General features: G+C 37.1%; 1 protein-coding gene across 1 annotated transcript in view; it reads right to left on the reverse strand.

The window, feature by feature from the left end:
* nid1a (nidogen 1a) overlaps positions 1–7,132 on the reverse strand; it is a 153,931-nt gene extending 146,799 nt beyond the window's left edge. The window contains exon 1 of the mRNA XM_039737865.1: positions 6,822–7,132. Coding sequence (XP_039593799.1) covers positions 6,822–7,025 — 204 coding nt within the window. The 5' untranslated portion in view covers positions 7,026–7,132. The remainder of the gene's footprint in view (positions 1–6,821) is intronic.
* Positions 7,133–22,493: the final 15,361 nt, after the last annotated feature.

Below are 22,493 nucleotides of genomic sequence, written 5' to 3' on the forward strand. Positions count from 1 at the left end.
TAAAAGAAGCTAACAAATAGCATTATACTCAGGATTGCTGATTTTAATGAGCAATCAAAACTTTGGGTAGGCAGTGGTCACAAAACTATTATTTAAGGATTGAGATAAAGAATAATATGATTTGTATTTGATACATTTGAAAATTTCAATTCAGTTATATAAATTGTTGTGTAATACATATAAAGCAGAGATACACAACCTTCACATATCACTGGTGCTGATTCGGCATGACAGTCATCTTAAAGTGTATTCTAATTCAAAGTATGCCCACTATGACCTCAGGTTATAAGCCCTGTAACTGCACACTACTGTGGTAGAGATTTAATTCTGTCTAACATCTCAGCGCGCAAAACATTCAGCCAGGTGAACATTACATCGACATACAAAAGTATAATCTTTCATGTGTGGAAAATCTAAACTCTTGCCTTCTTAGGCCACCCATACACTGTTTCATTTTTAGAAATCATGATCAAGGCAACTACTTGCACTCCACAATCGAGTCAACAGTCCTATGTGTGCTCAAACTGTACAAGCATGTTTGGTCCGAATGACACACCATGACATGGGTGCTCAGACTATATGAAATAAAGTCATTTTGAAATAAAGTTTTACTCATTTAAAAAAACAATATGGCCACAGGTTTCTGAAAATGTCAACAAAGTGACTCTGAAGTTGTTTCAACTGATGTTGTGCTCAAAAGAGAACTTAAGAACTGGGTATTATAAAAGCAAATTAAAAGTTGACTCTGTGGAAGAATAACTTTAGAGTAACATAGCGTTCATCTTAAAGAAGTAGTATAAAGGGTTAATAAAAAAATAGATAAAGGTCAAGTAAAAGCCAAAATGTACTGAAGGATGACTAAGAGATGACTAAGAAGTCAGCAGATGTCCTGTAAACAACCAGGGTAGACAGTTGTTATATGCACAGAAATTTAGGGGTGGTGGCTCAACTCAAAGGTAAAAGAAGAACCATCCATCCATCCATTATCCAACCCGCTATATCTTAATTACAGGGTCACGGGGGTCTGCTGGAGCCAACCCCAGTCAGCACACAGCGCAAGGCAGGAAACAAACCCTGGGCAGGGCGCCAGCCCATCGCAGAAGAAGAACCAGAATAGAATATAATAGACTTTTACTTTATATAAATCATTTGGGTGTAAACCAATGAACCAACCAGAGTAAAATGTAGCCACGGATTGACACTAAATTCAACAGTTTATAAAATGAACCTCTAGTCTTTGTTTCTCTGACCATTCTGACCAGGCTGTAACGGACTGCTTTTGAAGAATGCTCCCTCTTAGGCCTTTTGCCGAGCAGTAATTAAAAGATACAATAAGCAGCTTTCCTCCTAACTGATTTGTCCTGTCAGAGGACGTTTCTTTCTTTAATAAGATGTTACAATTCTACTACACTATTGGCACGCAGACTTATTTTGCTAAACTGGAAGAATCCTAACTCTCCTCTTTTAAGTCAGTGGGTAACTGATGTTTTACACTATTTGAAATTGGAAAAAATCAAATTCTCAGTTAAAGGATCTGTACTGAACTTTTTCAAAATCTGGCAGGATCTAATCAATAATATTTTAGAATGAGCTCTTAAAGCACTGAGGAAGTAATTCTCTTTGCATTTCTTTTACTTCTCCATTCATCTTTATCCACCTATTAAACTCTTCAATTAATTTATTTTTACAAGCTTTAAGTTTTATTCCGTTGGCCATGCTCTCTTTCTCAGGGGTGGAGGTTGATTTGTTTTCAAACCTATTTTTTTGTAAAAATTAATCTATTTGTATGGAATGATTACAATAAAATCAAAAAAACTGATAAAAAAATATGTTAAATTTCTACCACAACTCCCTATTCCTTTCCTAAATGCACATCCAGTTAATTTGAATTATTGGGCTGTTGCCCCTAACATACAACACCTATTTTGTTATGCAGACATTTCAAATGGACTGTTTTAATGAAAGACAAAATCTAATAGTGACACAATTATTTTCTTTCAAATGGATAAAATTTGGAAATAGAAAATATCCCTCAAAACAGACAGTAAGTCTTGGAATGTCTTGTATCTTTAACCACAGTAATAACAAGCCATTTCCTTTACATCTGTAATTCAGTTGGAACTTCATGATACAACAACCAGCAAACTAAAATAAATGTGTTACTTCCTGGCAGTAGTCTATAATCTCTCAAGGACCCATTTACAAATGACCACATAAATACCTTTTTTTTCCTATAGACATATTCATGGTAAAGATATACATTACATTTCAATACAGCTCCATCCCCTTTATCAAGAAAAGTCCTCATGCTGTCCTTGCCTTACTTAAAAAAGTAGACTTGAAGAATTTACCACAGTGTTGTTAATAAACAGCAAGAATTTCAGATACATTACAGCAGAGCAAACACGTTTTTTTTCTTACTTACAGGCCTATGAAATAATTTCTTTATCTTGAACTGGGCAAATCCCATATGGAGCTCAACAGTATGTTGCAAGAATTTAACCCCAAGACCCTCTGCAAAATACAATATCTTTGTCCCTCCTTGTATCAATTACTGGTTTATAAGTATATTACACAACACATGTCCCAGCTGTGAAGCATCAAATAAAAATGCATGTTGAATGTTCACAAAAACCATACATGTAGCAATGGAAAATGTCTTTCTTTAAAAAACTACTCATCCATCCATTTTTCAAACCTGTTTATTTTGAGTTGGGCTGCAGGGAAACCAGAGCCTAGTCCAGCAAGCACTGGGCACAAAGCAGAAACAAGGCCATTCACAGAAATAATCCATACTACAGGAACCGACCAAAAAATGTTTATTGTTTGCCAATTTCAGAAATCAATTTCTATCTCAAAAGATATTACTTTTTTGGAACATATACAGTATAAGGCATACAGCAAATTGTCAATCATGCTCAATCTTTAATTTATGTTTCACAAAAAACACTTTTATAGAGCTTCATATGTTCATAACTTCCAGTGGAAGTTTTCATGGTGAGAATTTTCAAATACTACAAATACTTTGGTACAGCTCACTGTCACACTTAGTTTTTTATACTAGCAATACCGTAACTATTCGAAAATATACCTTAATACTCTCTGATCACCAGTCAACACAAACGGGTGTTCCTTTCAGTCTGAAATGTGTGAAATATGGATTTATAACTACATTGTTCAACAAGCGTCTCACCTTTTATTTCCTATCAACTCAGATTACAAGCCATGTTAAGAGTAGTGTACGCTAAAATAATACAATATCTAATTCTTATTTTCAAAGTTGTACTTATGGCTTTTACAGCAATCATGTATGCATGTGGGACAGAAGATGTCTTTAGGTCCAACTTTCTCTTACTGAGGTTACAGAACTCAAACACAATAAATCAAGAGAAACCATACCGTCTGTTCTGAGATTTTTGGAGTCCTTGAGTCAGTTTTATATAGCTCCTTTCACAATTTGCACAATACAATTTCTACACTAAATGACAGAAGGTCAAACAAGAATCACCTAACTACTGTTAACTTGGGATATGTTAGCAGTTCAATTAATACATTTGTTTTTAGAAATGTATTATAAAGCATTAACTTGACATTCACAATTTCAAATAACAGTAACGACAAATGACAGCTTACTAACATAAGCATGAGCATGTACATTTTACGTAGCGCTGACTTTCTGTTTGATGTGTCGATCTAATAACCAAGATTGCTAGATGAAACTCCACAATAAAAAACAGGGTAGATTCAATAATTAAAACAGACAAAGTGCTTTTAAAACATTGGCTTGTTTGATCTGAGAATGTGACCCTGTGTGAGAAAGGTCAGCATTAATGAAATAAACTATGGCATCTGCTGCTTTCATCTAAATTAGTTTTATTAATAGTGTAGAGACAAGAATAACTACATGCCAACTGCTCAAGATTTAATGAAATCAGCCTTAGATTTTGCTATTTAAATGGGTTTGTTTTGCAATAATTCAGAATGTTTGTAATTTTTTTATATACTATTAAACAAAGTGAGTATACTACCATCAACTGCTGCAAAACTCTTAAAAAAATAACTATGATGACAGTTTAAAATGTCACAACACTCTTATCACCATTTTAAATTCTACTCCGCAAAGTTATGAATACAAAACAAATCAAAGGGAAGAAGGCCCAGCAAATCAGAGTCAAGAAAAATAAATAAAACAACATGTAATTATTCATATCATATAAAAAGAATTCTAAAGAACATTAACATCGAAAAAGCAATACATTATCATTTTAGTGACCTGAATACCACTATTGTGAAAATAAAAATTGACATATAGTATTGTTTGTTTTTATTTAGATCAGGGCCTGATGCCTTTATTAAGCATTTCAGATATAACTGGTTACATTTCTTTTGTTTTTCCAATCGGAGCACAGGCAGGTGAAGTGACTTGCACATAGTCATCATGTAATGTCATGGCAGGCAGGATTTGGTGGCTTAACCACTATATCACACTACTTACCTAGAATAATAATAACATTCTTCTCAAATAACATGACAGTAAATGTCACATTTCTTCCAGCTTCTGCTTTCAATGTGTAATAAAATAATTTGCTCCAGACTGACAGTATACACCCGGCCTTAACATTAATGCCATTCTTATTTAGAATGTTAGCAGAAGTCGAAGTCAATTTCTTGAGACAACTACAACTCACAGTTACCGACTAAACACCCTTCCGCACACACACACCCCGACCATAAAGCACAATCTCACGTACTTCTGCCGAGGACTCCATACTTAGTACTGTTCTCACTCATAAAAATGAAATACTATAGATACTCTAATACTCTAGAAACCTCAACAGTTACACTTTGGTCCTTCAAAGTTGCATGCAAAGGCAAAAATGCTCAACGTGTTTACTCATTTCCTATTAATTAATCGTTGCTCCACAGGCCAGCTATTGTTATCAGTTAAGGCAGCATTTCAGTTTAGACCACTTTAGCTTGCAGCTAAATTATAAAACGCCACTTTCTACTATCACAAGCCTTGATTTATTTCATCTGTAAACAACAGTTAAACAGCTGCATATGTTTATTATTTCAATATGAACGTTATCTCAGATCAACATTCCTTAGATCTACGTGTTCCACCTCCATGCAATGTAATTGCCAAATTAATCTTTAAAACTAATGTAATTAAATTTAATCTGAGCTGTGGTAAAACATAGTCTCAGAGTATATGTTTAATATAGCATATGAAAATCCACCTTGGAAATTAAAAAAAGATCTGTTCTGATCATCACAAGCCACCTAATCTTCTAATGTAAGACAAATCTCTTCAAAACATAATGACTGGTAATACAAAGATGAAAAAACGTTTTTTAGAATAATTTTTACAGCCATGTATGATACTTTTTCTCATATTTAAATGAAAATATTTTTGTTCCAATTTTCTTTAACTTCTGTTTAATATATTTTACTTTAATGGCAAATTCAACGACAAATAAGCAAATAGTTATTATTTAAAATATACCCTTAATCTAAGTTTTTCTGGCACTCCTGCTTGGCCATCTCTGTAGCAACCTAATGGATTCAGAGGTGGAAGACCAGCTACCCTCACGGCCTAACCTGACCCCTCTAGCTTTATTATGAGGGTATCAGTCAAAGCAGAACACTTGAACATTGTTCTAACTTCCCCGGTGCATAGGTGGCTATACTACCTTTCCAGGAATCTTCAAAGGTTGTCTGCAGTTATTTAATAATAATAATATAAAAACAATCTTTATATAACATAACATTTTCAAACCCACTTATGTGGGTTGCTATGGTAGGTCTGCAGCTTATCCTGCCAACATCAATGTGGATGGCAAGAAGCAACCCTATACAGGGTGGGTGCACTCATGTAACTCACAAGTGGCCAATTTGGAATAAACAATTAACCTTACATATCTATCTCCTGGCTATGGGAAGTGTGAAGTATGCTGAAGTACTCACAGAAACACATATAAAGATATGGGGGGACAAGCAAACTCTGCATAGAGGAGTAATTCCTGGGATTCAAACCAAATCTGATGGATCCACGAGGCAGCAGCTCTACATAATGCTTCACTGTGCCATCCTTCACTGCCTTTCATACTAGGCTGTATCAAAATAAAATGAACCAAATAATCAAGAATAATTTCCATGTTAAATTGTTCCTGTCGATTTATGATGCCCCTTCATGTTTTTACAGTTTACAGCACACTTAGCCTTTGAATTTTCCAACTTCCATAACTGCTGCAGCGAGCTGATAACAAAACCAGGTGCTCTTCATCCTTGGGTCTGGCGGTCCCTAAAGACCAGACATCAATCCACATCCGCCTACTCCTAATTTAAGCTAAGTACATTCCACAGGAAAAAGAGATGAAATTGTGCCAAAAATGATCCCCATAGCGCCAGTAGATTCGAAATATATCCTTATATACCAATGCTTTGTTTAATAAAGGGTGAGTTATCTTTTTACGCAATTAAATAATTTTCAGCTTATACATTTTTAAGCAATAAAACTACTCGTCCGGAAGGGTGTAGAAACGTTGTTATAAATCCGATGCAAAATAAAACAATGCACTCCAAACTCTGCATTAAAGTCCGCAAGTTGTCACACGCGCAATCCGGATTAACGGTAGGAATAGCAAAGAAACGCAAGGCACAATTCATGGTCACCGTTCTTACATTCTAAAACTAGCAAACGACTAAGAAAGCACATTCCACCTTCTAGAACCAAAAAAAGAGAAAGAAAGACAAACAATCACTAACGGTAAATCGCTCTTTCGCCCAACATGTCTAGGACAATCGGCGCCTCCACTTACATACACGCTGCTGAATGTCCCGTCATAGAAGTGCAGCGGCTCCTTCAAGAACAGCTGTGCCGTGCTCTCGTCTCCACGATCCAAACTGGTATCCCCAAACTGCTCTCCGTAAGGGAAAAGCTCGCTTCGGCTCAGACCTTGTGCCAGCGCCGCCAAGGCCACGACGAGCAGTCCAGCCATCAAGACCCATCTTTGCGGAATCATCTTTAGACAGCGAATTTTTAGGAATTCTAATGATCGGAAAGCATTTGTTATGCGCACTCAGTGGACAGAGTGCAGAAGACGCGGCTGTGTCCGAAACAGACAAAAAAGTTGGTACAAGTTAAAAAAAAAAAGGCGGAGTTGAACAGGGCGGGGAGATTTACAGAACGACGAATAGCCTGTTTCAATAAAACTCTATAAACAAAACATCTAAATTCATTTTATTGAATACACTGAGATTTACACATAGGGATTTTTATATATATGCAATACTTACTTTACATATAAATACATTTTTAAATAAATATATTCACGCATGTAAAGCTGCTTTTCTCATCTCTTCTATCGACTGTTCATTGCAATTTATAACAATGGCACTCGCAACCTTGTACTGAAGACTGCAAGTTGAAGAAATTTCATGGATTAACAGACAAATACAATTACCGTAGCAATGGTACTGTGCACAAACTAGCTGTTCTCTGCATCAGTCATGTCCGCCTAGGAGAAATTCAGATGTTTCAGTAAATTCAAATCTACACGGAGTCCTGCAACTCCTAGAAATACATATGCCATAAACATAACTGGAATATTTAAACACATCCATCTCAAGCTTTTGATAACATGAAAATGTGGGGAATCCTTACAAGCCACTGAAAATTAACCAGAAGATCAGTCAAAATCATTATACAAACAGTAGATGTTGCTGGGCTGTGACTGAGCAGAAAAGGCCATTCTGCAAAACTGAAGCAAAATGAAGTGTGACCCGTTAAATTAGATTGTCAATTTAATGTTCACTTTGTTACACCTAACACGTTATTCCATGTGCCTTTTCTGTAATAGAATTAAGGTTAGCAATTATTTAACTCTTCTGTACCTTTACAGACGTTAGTTCATGTTATCCGTATATGAAACATTAATTGTTTACACAGTCAGGGAGAGCACCAAGACTCCTAAGGAGACTCTAAAGCTGAGATGAGAGGATGCATGCACATTACAATTGTTGAGAGCTTCACAAAACTGCATTTAATTAGATGGTGTCAAACAAAAACATGAAAAAACTTCAAACAAGTCTTGTCTACAACTTGCCAGACAGTATATGGGAGAAACTGAGACCAAACAGAAGAAGATTGTATGATGCGATGATATCAAAACACAACTTTCTGGCTAAAGCGTTAAGTGATATTATTATTTTAAGCACAATGCTGGATACCATCCTATGAACACAACTTCTGTATTGAAATTTTCTAGTAGCAGCATCATACTAAATGGTAAATGGAAAGGCCTGTATTTGATATAGCGCCTACTAGAGTTCAAGAACCCCCCTCGGCGCTTCACAACACAACAGTCATTCACCCATTCACACACACATTCACACTCTGGTGATGATAAGCTACTTTGTACTATGAGCCTGAAATACTGAATATGATGACAGAAGACCAAATGGATGTAGCAAAAATAGGTAAAGTTGGAAGAAATCATAGTGCACTTTGCACGAGGTGTGGGTAATAAGAAAAGGTTCAGCAACTCGAAACATACCAACACATACTGGTGTGGGTCATGGAAAACAAAACACAGTGCCCTGTAGTAACCCACCAACCAATCATGAATTGCACCCAGAAGTCAAAAACAGTTGTTCATCAATGGTTCCTTTCCAACCTGAAGGAGCCTGAAAAATTTTATACAGACTAGGGGGCTTTGCCCCCTGCTCGTTTCGCTCACCCATCACCCCCGCCTTTGCTATGTGCCAACCACTTCACGTCTATGCCCCATGCGTTGTGAAGAGGAGGGCTGAACACACCCCAAGGAGATGTGATCGCTCCTCCGACACCCCCTCTTAAAAGGTGATACAATGGGAAACACACAGTTTTTTTTTTTACCTCCTCTTTGCTCGATCAGCTGCTGGCTTGCTGCGGCTGGGGCAGGATCTCTCCCCAACCCTGAGAGGGCAATGCCATCGCAGTGACCCAGTGAACTGCATTTTGTGCAGCACATTTCTGTCATATCACCTATTTCCATATATTCAATCTCTTTTTGCTTTTATCTTTTCATCAATATCGCATTGAATTTTGATTCCGTGTTTGGAATTGCACCGTGACAACACAAGTTATAACTAACTGCCTGTGACTGAATATCGTTTCTTTCTCTCTACAAGAAATGTGTCTGACATAACCACACAGGACTTTTCCAGACCTCTTTGCATAAGCTCTTGTCTTGTGGGGCTTCCGGCCCACGCGTGGTTACATCGCTTGGCACGAAGACTCATCTTCCAGTGCGTGAAAGTGTCTCTGAGTCACTTATAATAGAGAGATGACTAAATATTGTAGTGCATAAAATACATAGCATTATTCTGATAGACCCATTTGACTTCACCTTTCTACCACCTTTTAAGGATTAAAATAGCATTGGGCTGACCAGACTATGGTATCCTTACCAAAATTCATCAGATACTCCTGTGGAATACCAATGCACTACAAGGCCAGTTTAGACATATAACCTCTCTAGTGCTTCCTAAATCTTTCCCAGTAGGCCATACCTGGTGGATCAAAATTTGACATTATGATAAATCCAAATTTAAAATCTAACCAGCTCAATTAGCCATCCTCAATCCAGAGAATCTCAATTTCAACAGGTACATACAGAATGAACATTGACTCTAGCCATTCTGTGTAGGAACCTCACTTTAATGACTTGACTCATTCTTTGATTACTAATGAGAATCTATAAGCTTGAGAATGTAGATGTAGATTGAATGGTAAATTAAAAGATTTCTCCACATACTTAACTCCTACTTTGCCTCAGTCACGTAATACTGTGTTTGAAATACTTCCACCACTAAAATGATTGTTTGTTCAGATTCATAGTCACCTCTATTTTCACTTATGAACAACAGTCTAAGATTCTTACAGCCCCTTTAACTTATGAAGTTGCTCTTCATCAACCTACAGAAAAGAGGCCAGTCCCTTCAGTGAGGGGAACATAATCTCAGAGTTAAAAGCTGGTAGGTTTTGTCCTGATTTCATCACATTCTGCCTTGAACCATCCCAGTCATCCCAGTCACTGGTCTGATGAGGTCACAATATGATAATATTGTCTGTTCACAACAAAGCTGCAACTCTCAGATCTATGGACTGGATACTCCACAACCCTCCACCATGCTTTGATATTCTGTCTATGAATATAACACACAGAAGCGGAAACAAGGTGTACATTTAACAGAGACCCACAGCCACTTTAAATGGCACAAATATAATTCTCAATTTATAAATACAAATACAGAGGCCAAATTGATGGCAGACTAACCTCTTAATACTGGAACATCTTGACTGGTTCAGTCTTCTACAGTCAGGACAAAATCTGCATTGTTGGATCTAAAGTTCATTCCGGTACTTCAGCATATTTTTTCTGTCTTACGGGTGTCAGGAACAAGCAAGGTCTAAAACATGAGATTGATATCAATCTAAATTAACATTTAGAGATGTCTCAAAATGAATTTCAGGTGTCTTAAAATGCAGTTCACATTTTAAGATATTTCAGACTCGTTTCTGGATATCTTAACATATGTTCCGTTATATTTTAAGATATCAGCAATACATTTTGAGATATTGCAAATGCATTTCAACATATCACAAATACAATCTGCCTGTCCATTTCAGGATATTTCAAATACATTTTGAGATTGTGACCTTGCATGCATTTTAAGACATCTAAAATTCATCTCAATATCCCCTACTGTAAAATGTCCTATTCTTTCCAGGGGACCTCCTGTCTATTTTAAGATCACCCCTATATGATTGCATGAAAACAAAGGGCAACATGAAGAGCACAATGCCCTATCATTGACTAATACAAGGGAAGACTTTGTTAGAGACAAGAACACAAACAACAACCAAAAGAAACTGTATTTTAGGGAAACAAAAATCTGGTTTTGACGTGAGTTTCACTTCATGGCATTCATTCTGGTTCTGTCTTTGTAAAATGAAGATACAGTAGATATATAAATAATTTTTCATAGCACTAAGCTAAGATCCCCAATCATTCTCTTACTAATTCTGATCCAATTACCAGAATTTCACTATAATGTGTACACAAGACAATAATGAATCTATAACACGTATATAATAATTATAATTTACTTAAAAGATAACTTTGGTATTGTTCAAGTCAAAGTTATTTCTTCACAATCATGGAAAATATTAATTTGCCAATTGAAAATGTGCTCTAAAGTGAATTGTTTTTTATGGTGTACAATGGGACAAAAGGGTACTGTAGTTCAAAGATGAAAGAAGAACACTTGAAATTTACCAAATATATTCATATCAGGCCGGCACAGTGGCTCAGTGGTAGCGCTGCTGCCTCGCAGTAAGGAGACCCGGGTTCACTTCCTGGGTCCTCCCTGCATGGAGTTTGCACGTTCTCCCCGTGTCTGTGTGGGTTTCCTCCCAAAGACATGCAGGTTGGGTGCACTGGTGATCCTAAAATTGTCCCTGGTGTGTGCCCTGCGGTGGGCTGGTGCCCTGCCCAGGGTTTGTTCCTGCCTTGCGCCCTGTGCTGGCTGGGTTTAGCTCCAGCAGACCCCTGTGTTAGGATCTAGCGGGTTGGACAATGCCGACTGACTGTTCATATTGAAGTGGCAAATGTTTTCATAAATCAAAACATGTCATTGGGGCATATTTGCGATAACAAAAGGAAATTTGAAATTATTGTTTTGTCACAGATACTTGCCACTATTTTCTCAAGGTAGGGATTAATTTTTCTTGCTCAAATTGACTGCTTGCTGTGGCTGTCATGAATGGAGTTTTGACAACCTAATACCGTACCCAAAAGCTGACCCCCTGAACTGAACTGATTACTCTGCATTTTATTTTTAATAAAAGCCCTACACCTACTAACGGAGCCGACTGAAGTCCGGAGTTGGGTGCAAGTTAAAACTAGACATTTCAGAAAACTGATAGACAGGTGCACCTTGTATCTTTCATTAAGTGTAATTCATGTCACAATATTTCAATATTGAAACATTTCAGATTTAAATCATTCTGAAATTCTATTTAAAATTGCAGCTTATAATTTTGTTAGGATTAGTTTATGTATCATTTAAATACTATATAAGGAATCTTGAATTGTTTATATGATGATCACATGTTAATTTAACACTTGTATTGAAAGCTAACATGAAAAATGAATGAAATTTCTTCTAACTTTGGTTATAAATTAGTAAGTCTTGATTGTAACACTTGTTTCTGTCACTTTAAGATCTGTTTAAACTTAACGAAGCAGAATGGCTGTCAGCAGATTTAGACCTGGTGTCTAGTCTCTGTTTATACAGCAACAAAATCTATTAGATAAATGTTTGGTCTGGTAGACATAACGAAACACATTGAAGAATTTCCCATATAAAGTCATTTGTGTTTTGCATGACATTCCAAATCATGGCAATCTAGTATAAAGTGGAAGTCTTATTTCCCAATGCAGCTGCGATGTACTTAATTAAATCAGATCCTTTACATATACTATACATCACTATGGTATCAAGAGAAGAAACCATCTTTACTTAATCCATTAACTTTATTGATGAATACTGTGCCAAACTGCATCACTTCAACACACATACCAATACATACATTGTAAAGAAGGACACAGATTGGCTGGCATCCTGGCTGTTATGGATAAAGTATCCTTATCTTGCCAGGAGTCCCCAATAATGGATGGATGATATAGATGGTTAAGTATCCCATCTGGGTTGGTTACATTTCATTAACATTGGAAAGACAGAGACAGACAGCCTCCCAGGGCAATGGGTTCCTCCTGTACACTAGGTGGAAGTAGCCCTCTGGCATGACTCCCGTTTGGACATCCATAGGGCTGCAAAGGAGGTGCAGCTCTGGAGGATAGCCTTGTTGTGGCCCATGGGTGCCACTAGGAAGTTCTGCCTGACCTAGTAGTGCTTCCTGTGTATGGCACTGATGTGCCAAAAGTACTGCCAGGTCCAAGTTTAAAGGAAGTGGAGAAGTACAAAGCTCATCTGGGCTGGAAGTGGTGAAGGAAGAGAAGAGAACATATTGTACTTGCTTGGTATTGTATCTAATGAAAGACTGGGGATTTGGTATGCCCCCTACAGGCTATTAGATGTACATGAAGTTTTATCGCCCAGGCCAAATGAAGGACACGGTTGGCTCATAAGGTAAATGGGAAATAAAACGTTTCTCTCTTTTGCTGCTAAGGTATGTTGACTCCTTTTAAATCCCAGTGGTGAGCCATATCACCTTATTAGACTATTAATTTAAGATTCTACCTGCTGTTACTTATCAATGCTATTACTTGTTTAATTCTATAAATTGAACTAAATTTACCAGCTAAGTTTTCATGTAATGTCAGTATGATACAGGATTGTAGATAAATAATTAAATGGAATAACAACATAGTTAAACATTGCTTTATAAATATTTATGTACTCTGTATCTGCATTTCATGATTGTTTAAAGAAGTGAATATTATGAGGTGAGTCTCCAGTTTACATTTTTCAATTTGCAGAGAGAAATGTAGACACGTGAAAGCTGTACTGACTGTCAGTCCCACTTAATTAAGTTCAAAATTGGGTGGGGGGAGGTTAGGATTAGGGGTTTGTTATTCAGTGTGACAGTGATGGTCCACAGACTGATACCTTCTGCTGGATGGAAGCAGAAAAAAGAGATTGCAGGAGGGATGGGGCGATCCCCCACATTGCTGGAGGAGTTACAGAGACAGCATTTTGTGACCATACCCATAAGGAAAGGGACATAACTCCCAATGACCACCTCTACAGTGCGTACTATCCGCTGTATGGACTTGCGATCAGACACATTACAGTTCCCATACCAGGTAGGTCAGGATACTTCAATGGTGCCTTTAAAGATTGTGGTAAGAATATGGCGTGGAAGGCTTACTCTCTTCAGTCAGGGCAGAAAGTGGAGTTGCTACTGTGCTTTCTTGATCAGGGAGGAGGTATTGATAGATTTTTTGAAAAACTTCAGACTGGTGGTAAGATGATTTTTTTTTTTAATAAAGGCCTCTTCTATGTTTCCCAGTATTACAAAGAGTTCTTGATATAGTTGATTGATGCATCTTTCCACCACCCTCGGCATCTGTAAGTCTTTGAAGGTAATTGCTGGCCTATCAAATGTTTTCTACTGAAATCTCATCCTTGTTCAGGTGCTCAGTTTTGAAAATATTTTAAATATGCAGTGTCTGGGATGGATACGTCTATCTTTAATTTCTTGAATACTGAACCAGCACTGCTCAAAGAGAGATCTAAGAATTAGATAGTTTTTACCATGTTCCTAATCTTTGAATTTTCATCATTTTATCTTTATTTTTTGTGGAATGACCTCTACTCTTCATTCTCTTCATGTTCCTTCAAATTAATTGTGTGACGAATAATACCACAAAGACATTTAGAGTTTTATCTAGAAAGTGGAATCATGACTTGTGGAAGTTGTACTGGCCAGTCCTGGTGAAGAGTGAGTTGAGTTGAAAGGCAAAGCTCCTGATTTACCAGTTGATCAACATTCCTACTCTAAACTATGGTCACGAGCTGTGGGTAGCGACCTTAAGAACTTGATTGCAGATACATGCAGCATAAATTAATTTCTTTCTAAACGTGTCTGGGCTCAGCTTCAGAGATTGGGTGAGGAGTGCAGACATTTGGGAGAAGCTCAATGTAAGCCAATTGCTCCTACACATTGAAAGGAGCCAGTGAAGGTGGTTCAAACATCTGAGGATGCCTCCTGGATGTTCCCCTGGGTTGAGGTTTTGGCCATTTTCAACCAGGAGTAGGCATTTAGCTAAAATGCCTTGAAATTATAATAGTGTTACAGGTCATAATCCTGGTACTGGCTTTACTGTGTGATCTGCACTGTGCTACTTGTCCTGTACTCCAGTTTTAACAATGTGTATTATACTGTACACATAAAGCCATGTGTTTGCTATGAAATATAAAACATAAAATAAAGAGTTAAAGAAGGAATATATAAGCTTGCATCTGCAAAAGCGAAAAAAAAAGTTATGAAATTCCATCCCATGTGTAAAAATAAATGAAAATATGAAATACAATGCTTTGGATGTTGAGTCATATAACAAAAATTTCCAAATTCCATCATATTTGTCTTAGGTCATCTAACTTGTCATTTAAAATTTACATAACTGACAATTATTGATTTATTAAAGAAAATGAAAAAATATATTTAGCCACAATTATTCCAAAACAAAAAAAAACCACTATGATACTTTTTAAAGATTGATCAAAGTTCATGGTAAGCTAATATTTTGACCTGGTGTAACTTAACTGATCACCCAAGGGATACATTTGCATAACACATATGGTGACCTATTAACAGAGCACAGATGGCAAAAACATGACATGGGGGTAGGTAGGTTAACATTCCTAACATTTTCCCTAAATCAGTTGCTTCCATGAACTATACTTGTCCTCCTTTGGCAGACACATGCTGATAATCACTTTGTTTTTTTGGATAGCTGCTAAGGTGTAGCAAATCCAGACAGAAAAAATAATAGTTTTTCTTTTATCCTCTCAGTGAAATCAAAGGGTGAAACATTTGTGAGGTTTTCTGGTGGAGTTTTAACATGCGGTTTTGAACACATTATTAATACTCTTTCAAACAGTATACATTTGATATGAAATGATTAAAATGTAAAAGTGAACTATAAAATTAGCTATCAAATTCCATTGGCGTACTTATAATTTACATTATACTCTGGGCAGTACTACATGAGTAGCTGTTGAAACCATGTTGAAGCTTTTTAAATAAAACTGCAATAACTGAACACTAAAACATAGGACAGACTTGCCAAACTGTTGATATGCAAGTTAGCCTACTGCTTGGGACATCTTTCTGGTTTGTACCCCTCATTCTGTACATTCCTTATATACAGTGGGTACGGAAAGTATTCAGACCCCTTTGACCTTCGGCCCAGTCTGAGGTCCTTTGCACTCTATCTCTCTATTCTATCTTGGTCTCATCAGACCAGAGAATCTTATTTCTCACCATCTCAGAGTCCTTCAGGTGTCTTGAAAACTCCAAGATAGAACTTTTTGGCCTTAATTCTAAGCGGTATGTGTGGAGACAACCAGGCACTGCTCATCCCTTTGTCCAATACTGTCCCCACAGTGAAGCATGGTGGTGGTAGCATCATGCTGTGGGGGTGCTTTTCAGCTGCAGGGACAGGACGACTGGTTGCAATCGAGGGAAAGATGAATGTGGCCAAGTACAGGGATATCCTGGACAAAAACCTTCTCCAGAGTGCTAAGGACCTCAGACTGGGCCAAAGGTTTATCTTCCAACAAGACAATGACCCTAAGCACACAGATAAAATAACGAAGGAGTGGCTTCACTGTTCTTGAATGGCCCAGCCAGAGCCCTGACTTAAACCCAATTGAGCATCTCTGGAGAGACCTAAAATGGCTGTCCACCAACGTTTATCATCCAACCTGACAGAACTGGAGAGGATCTGCAAGGAGGAATGGCAGAGGATCCCCAAATCCAGGTGTAAAAAACTTGTTGCATCTTTCCCAAGAAGACTCATGGCTGTATTAGCTCAAAAGGGTGCTTCTACTAAATACTGAGCAAAGGGTCTGAATACTTAGGACCATGTGATATTTCAGTTTTTCTTTTTTAATAAATCTGCAACAATTTCAAAAATTCTTTTTTGTCTGTCAATATGGGGTGCTGTGTGTACATTAATGAGGGAAAAAATTAATTTAAATGATTTTAGCAAATGGCTGCAATATAACAAAGAGTGAAAAATTGAAGGGGGTCTGAATACTTTCCGTACCCACTGTAAATGTTCTGTGACAGCACAGTGACCTCTCTCTTAAGTCATGTTATTTTTCCTTTGTTGTTTAGTTTGTAAATGTATTATAGTTGCTTCAGTCTATTAGAAATACTGTGCAAAACATGAAATTCAATATGCTGTTTAAGCCCAACTGTCATCTATGATGATTCCTTCCAATAATTCATTTGCATTACATTAACAAAATGTTCCAATATTGCTTTTAATGAAAGGAGCATAGATTGAGGAGTTAGTTATGGTTATTTCACATTATAAAAAACTGTTTTACAATAAATGTTTTTTCTTCTCTATTATGCTAACTACTAGATATAGTAAACATACCTATGCAACAACAAAAGATATTAATACAAAAAAGCATGCCATCAAACTCAGCAGCTATGATTTCAAATAGAAATGTCTAACTCCAGTGGTTATTGTTCCAACTGAGGCTTTAATAAGAGGGTAGTTTTTTGGCTTGTGACTGAAATCTTTTCATAATTTTATTTCTGTTTTTCCTTTTTATGAAGCTAGCTTACAATTAAAAAAAATAATCAGAACAATTTCTTCGTACGATTCTCAATAGCCTACAGAATTGTACATTCTGTTTTCAGGGTTCTTGCCAAGACAGCTGTTCCATTTTATCTGTTTTAAATAGTAACATTCCCTATGATGTTACTTTGGTACGTATGACATTTTCATTATCAACAGCTTAATGTAAATTTCTAATAAATATGACAGTAATGCTATCAGCAGTGTAATATAACAAACATCAAGTTGTCCATGAGACAGCCAACCTCGTGGATTAACTGTCGTTGTACAATCTTTTCATAGAGCATTATATGGTAGTGCAATATTTGTGAGTATTCATAACTTCAGAATGCACATTTTGCAGTTCATCATACATAGCTAATAAACTATCAGTTATTTCTGGACACACAATAGATCACAATGCTCTGATCTGCGCGTGTTTTCAAGAACCTGTTTCTTTACTGAAGACCTGTATGATCACCGAGAACTCTTCTAAGCACCAGTAGATCCCCCTCATCTCAGCTACTCATTGAGGTATGATTTCAGAAAGATACACCTAACCTTCTTGGCATTTTCTCTTTCTTGGAGAATTGTGTTGTGTTTTTGAAAGCTATGTGCTCTGCTACCTTAATTTTGCCTTTTTGAATCTGAGTTTTTCTGTTTATATGCTTGGCCTATCACTGACCTTATTTATTACTGTTGTCCATCGGCATTGTCAGGATTGGCAAAGAACAGTCACTTAGCTCACCCCTTATGATGTTAAAAAAATGAAGAGCCGCCCCCTTGAAGTCTGTCAATTGTCTATCCAATATATAAACTCATAGAATCTTTCACGCAGTGACTGCCCCGATCAATGGGCTGAATGACATTGGACTGACAAACAAATCAGAGGATTAATAATATTATTCCTGTACATCCCTGAAAAAAAGATCAGGGGCTAAAGCCTCTAATGTCCCAGTCCAAACATGCCACTGCTCAGTATATTTTTATGATGCTATTGGAGTCTTTTTGCATATCACATAACTCAGCTCATAACTCATACTGCATCCAGCTAAGTCATGCCACTAACCTTTGCTAGTAGACCCTTATTTAATTGTTAACACAGAAAATGTCATCAGCAATTCTTCTGGTGTTCCACAATCCTAGCATACTACAAAAATAGGGAAATTAGAGGCCCAAGTAAGCAACAGCTTCAATTAAATTAAATTATGAACATTTTGCTGCACTGCAAGATAAATTAGAAAGCCCAGGAAGATAATAGAAACCCAGTCTGCCTAGTTCAGACAACTTCTACCTGATTTTTGCTAAATATGATAAGAACCCAGAGGTTAAACTTTTCTGAAATTTATGTAGGTTAGATTATCATATCACTCAGAGGTTAGAGGTGCTACCTCACAGGTCCAGTGAAGATGGCCTACATTGTGCAACTATATTAGCTGGTGAGAACAGATGGAGATATTGAGGTTTTTCTCAGAAGCCGGAGGAAGGATTTGAACATGTGAACATTGTTGAACATTCTGAAGTGCAGTGCCCAGTTCAGGTCATCAGGATCGTTTGAAGTTTCCTATTCAAAACAACACCCAATACCATAATGAAGTTGTGGTTTTGTGGCTAAAAAGCTAACTTGAATCCCAAAATCCCAAAGTTAAAATCTCACTGCTGACTTATTCTGTGATTGTATGCTGCCAGTTCTGTTACTAAATATATCACATAGTGTATAGTGTCCATACAATGAGAGTTTCTGTCCAACACTTGCTTCTGGTGCAAGAACATCTCTTAAAGCTGGTGAATCAATAAATGATTGTTGTATTTATTACATTTAACTTTACCTTGTGATGTTACAGATCAAGAAAACTACTGAAACAAAGTGTGTTGTGAAAGAAATGAAAATACAGGGAAAAAAGAAAGTGGCATACCATGCTTATCAGTTCTCAAAACACAAACCAACCAACATGAAGACGATGAAATGATGGCTACACAGTATATTTTTTTATTTCTTTATCTCCCACCCTTGTACTTAACAGAAATGGCAGATAATGTCAATCTCATTTAATTCAGTTACATACTTTAAAACCAATAAAGTAACCTAAATCAAGAATATGAAATTATGAAAGTAAAAGCTCTCAGAATCATGTAAAATCTGATATATTAGATAGATAGATAGATAGATAGATAGATAGATAGATAGATAGATAGATAGATAGATAGATAGATAGATAGATAGATAGATAGATAGATAGATCTTTATTTGTCCTCAGAGGGAAATTTGGCTTTTTACTGCAGTTCATTAAATAAATAAATACATAAATAAATAAACACAGACATACTGTGGTATGAACACATATCAGAATGGCTAAAAAAAGAACAATTCAAAATACAGAAAATGTCTGACTTGGCAGTTACAGTCACAGTGAGGGATTTTACAGGCATATTGCTGTTGGTATTGTGGCAAAGGCTAGCATCGACCGACACAGACTGACAATGGAGGCACATGTAGAAATAAATGAAAAAGGGTTTTTATTTTTCTACAACCGTGGGGCACGTCTTCCCCATGTCCCATAGGCCCAACACTGTCCCAAAACAACACACAAAGCAAATCACCCCAACCAACACTAGTCTTCCTCCTCCACTACTCCTCCCAGGCAGCTTCGTCCTCCTCCTCCCGACTCTGGCGCACCTAGAGTAGTGGCTGCAGGCTCCTTTTATAGCACCCCTGGAAGTGCTCCAGGTGCTCATTGACTTACTTCAGGCTGCACTTCCGGGGGTGGCTGCAGTCCCACCCACATGGGCTAGTTAAGCTATGCAGCACCCCCTGGCGGTGGCCATGGAGCCCAACAGGGATGAGCTCTAGTGTTCCACCATTATGGCCCCGATGCAACCCAGGGGGGCTGCCACCAAATGTTCAGGGGGATGTAGTGTGCATCCCATGGCTGCTCCCCTGGATCCAGTATCAAAGGGGTGTAATGGGTCCCGGCCGTCCGCCACAGTATTATAGAGCCATGACATGCTTCAGCTGAATAATTTGATGGCTGAAAGTACGCAGCCAAATTGATGCGCCCACAAATTGTATGTCTCATGCATATACAGTATATAAGTTTTAAAAGACAACTAAGTTATTCCATTTGACAAAAAGATTTCTAATAACCCTAAGCATATTAAAACAAAAGGAAAGTTTTTAGGTGAACAGGCCATTTTACCCAAAAGAACCATTCAAAAATATTCAGACTTAACATCTGAATGTTTCCAAAGTGGTAGTTTCCGCTATATTATTTACTTGTTCTCTGTATTTTCTGATGTCTGTATAAAAGAATGCTTTTAAAAAGTGTGCAACATTTATCCTTAACCAGCTTTCTTCCATTTCCCAACTTCTTATTAAACATATTTTAAAGAAATAGACTGTATCAATATTACTTGCTGCCTTTATTATTTTACACGTTTTTATTGTTACCTATGTCATCCCTAACAAAGAAAAAGATGTAAAACATACAAACTTACCCTGTGCCTATGTTCTAGAACTAGTGAATTTTTTGTTATTTCTTTAAGCCTACTATGTCCTTCTTGTAATATGGAGGCCAAAAGTACAAAAAATTTTCCAGATGTGCCCTCACAAATGCGTTATACAGCTAAGGTCTAACCTCTCCTGGCTTGTGATCCACACAGCAGGCTACATAACCCAACATCCTGTTGGTTTTTAATTACTTCTGCATATGTTCAGGTTGTGAACAGTGAAAGGGTGCATGTATAGCTATTTACATCTACTTGTTCTCGCGACCCACTATCTAGCCGGTATTCGGGTATAATAAATAAGCAGATAATAAAATAACCACTATTATATTTGTGCAATTCAAAATTTGAAATTAAGAAAATAAGATATACCACATACCCTTGCCAGAAAACTATTTTGGTACATATAATCAGAGCAGGAAGACCAGGTACCACACTTTAGTAGTTTTAACTTTATAAATGATGATTCTGAACATATGGGGTGTATTAACAAAGGAGATGAGAACGAGTACAGGAATCAGGTGGAGAACTTTTTGTGCAGAAGGAATTGTCTGCAACTTAACATCAACAAAACCAAATAATCACTCGATATTCAGGGCGTGGATGTAGAGGGGTCCACACCAATAATGTTTCTCATAACACAGAGGAATTATATAGGAAAGAGCAAGGCAGGATATTTATTTTCTTAAGAGACTTGCTCCTTTAATGTGGGTAGTGGCATCTTTCACATAATCAACAACTATGTGGTGGCCACTGAGATTTTCTGTGCTGAGCTATGCTGGGCTAGACTGGGCTAGGCCCATCAAATTAGCAAGCTAATTAAAAAGGTGGGCTTACTTATTGGATACACAGTTGACTGACTGGAGGTAGTAGCAAATGACAGAATGAAGGCAAAATGTAGGGCCATTCCGAACAATGCTGCACATCCTGTATCTGACACCCTGACAATGAGGACTTTCATCCAACAAATTATTCAGCTGAATTCTTTCAGTGTTTTAGTAGCAAAAGAACAATCAAGGAGGAGGTGATGGGCATCAGGAATAGTAAACGGGAATTAAAAAATGCAGGCAGTAAGATAGCAGATGCTCTCAATACACTTTTTTCTGAGGTCTTCTCAAGTGAGGAAGTGGATAACCTTCCAGCCGTAAATGAGACTGCTAAGAAGATACCGAGTGATATAGAAACTGTAGAGGGAAAATAACTACTTACGTTAAATAGGCTGAAATCGAACAAATGTCCAAGACCAGCTAATACTTACCCTTGAGTTCTTAAGGAGGTTAGCAAGTACATATATAAACCCTTAATACATATTTTTGGAAAATGGCAAATATTATCATGTTATATAAAAAAGTTGACCAGGCAGATCTAAGCACCTGTTTAGGACAGTAAGCTTAATGTACAGCATAGGAAAATTGATGGAAGGAATTATTAAGGATAAGATTGAGCAGCACACGGCAACTACAGGGGGTTTTCTGAACAGTTGACATGGGTTCAGAAGAGGGAGGTCGTGTTTTACTAATATACAGTACAGGAATTCTATGAGGAAGCAACAATGACATGATTGAAGTTTTTAAAATTATGAAGGGAATTAATACAGTGGATCGAGACTGTTATTTT

Source organism: Polypterus senegalus, chromosome 16 (assembly GCF_016835505.1).
Source record: "Polypterus senegalus isolate Bchr_013 chromosome 16, ASM1683550v1, whole genome shotgun sequence".
NCBI lineage: Eukaryota > Metazoa > Chordata > Cladistia > Polypteriformes > Polypteridae > Polypterus > Polypterus senegalus.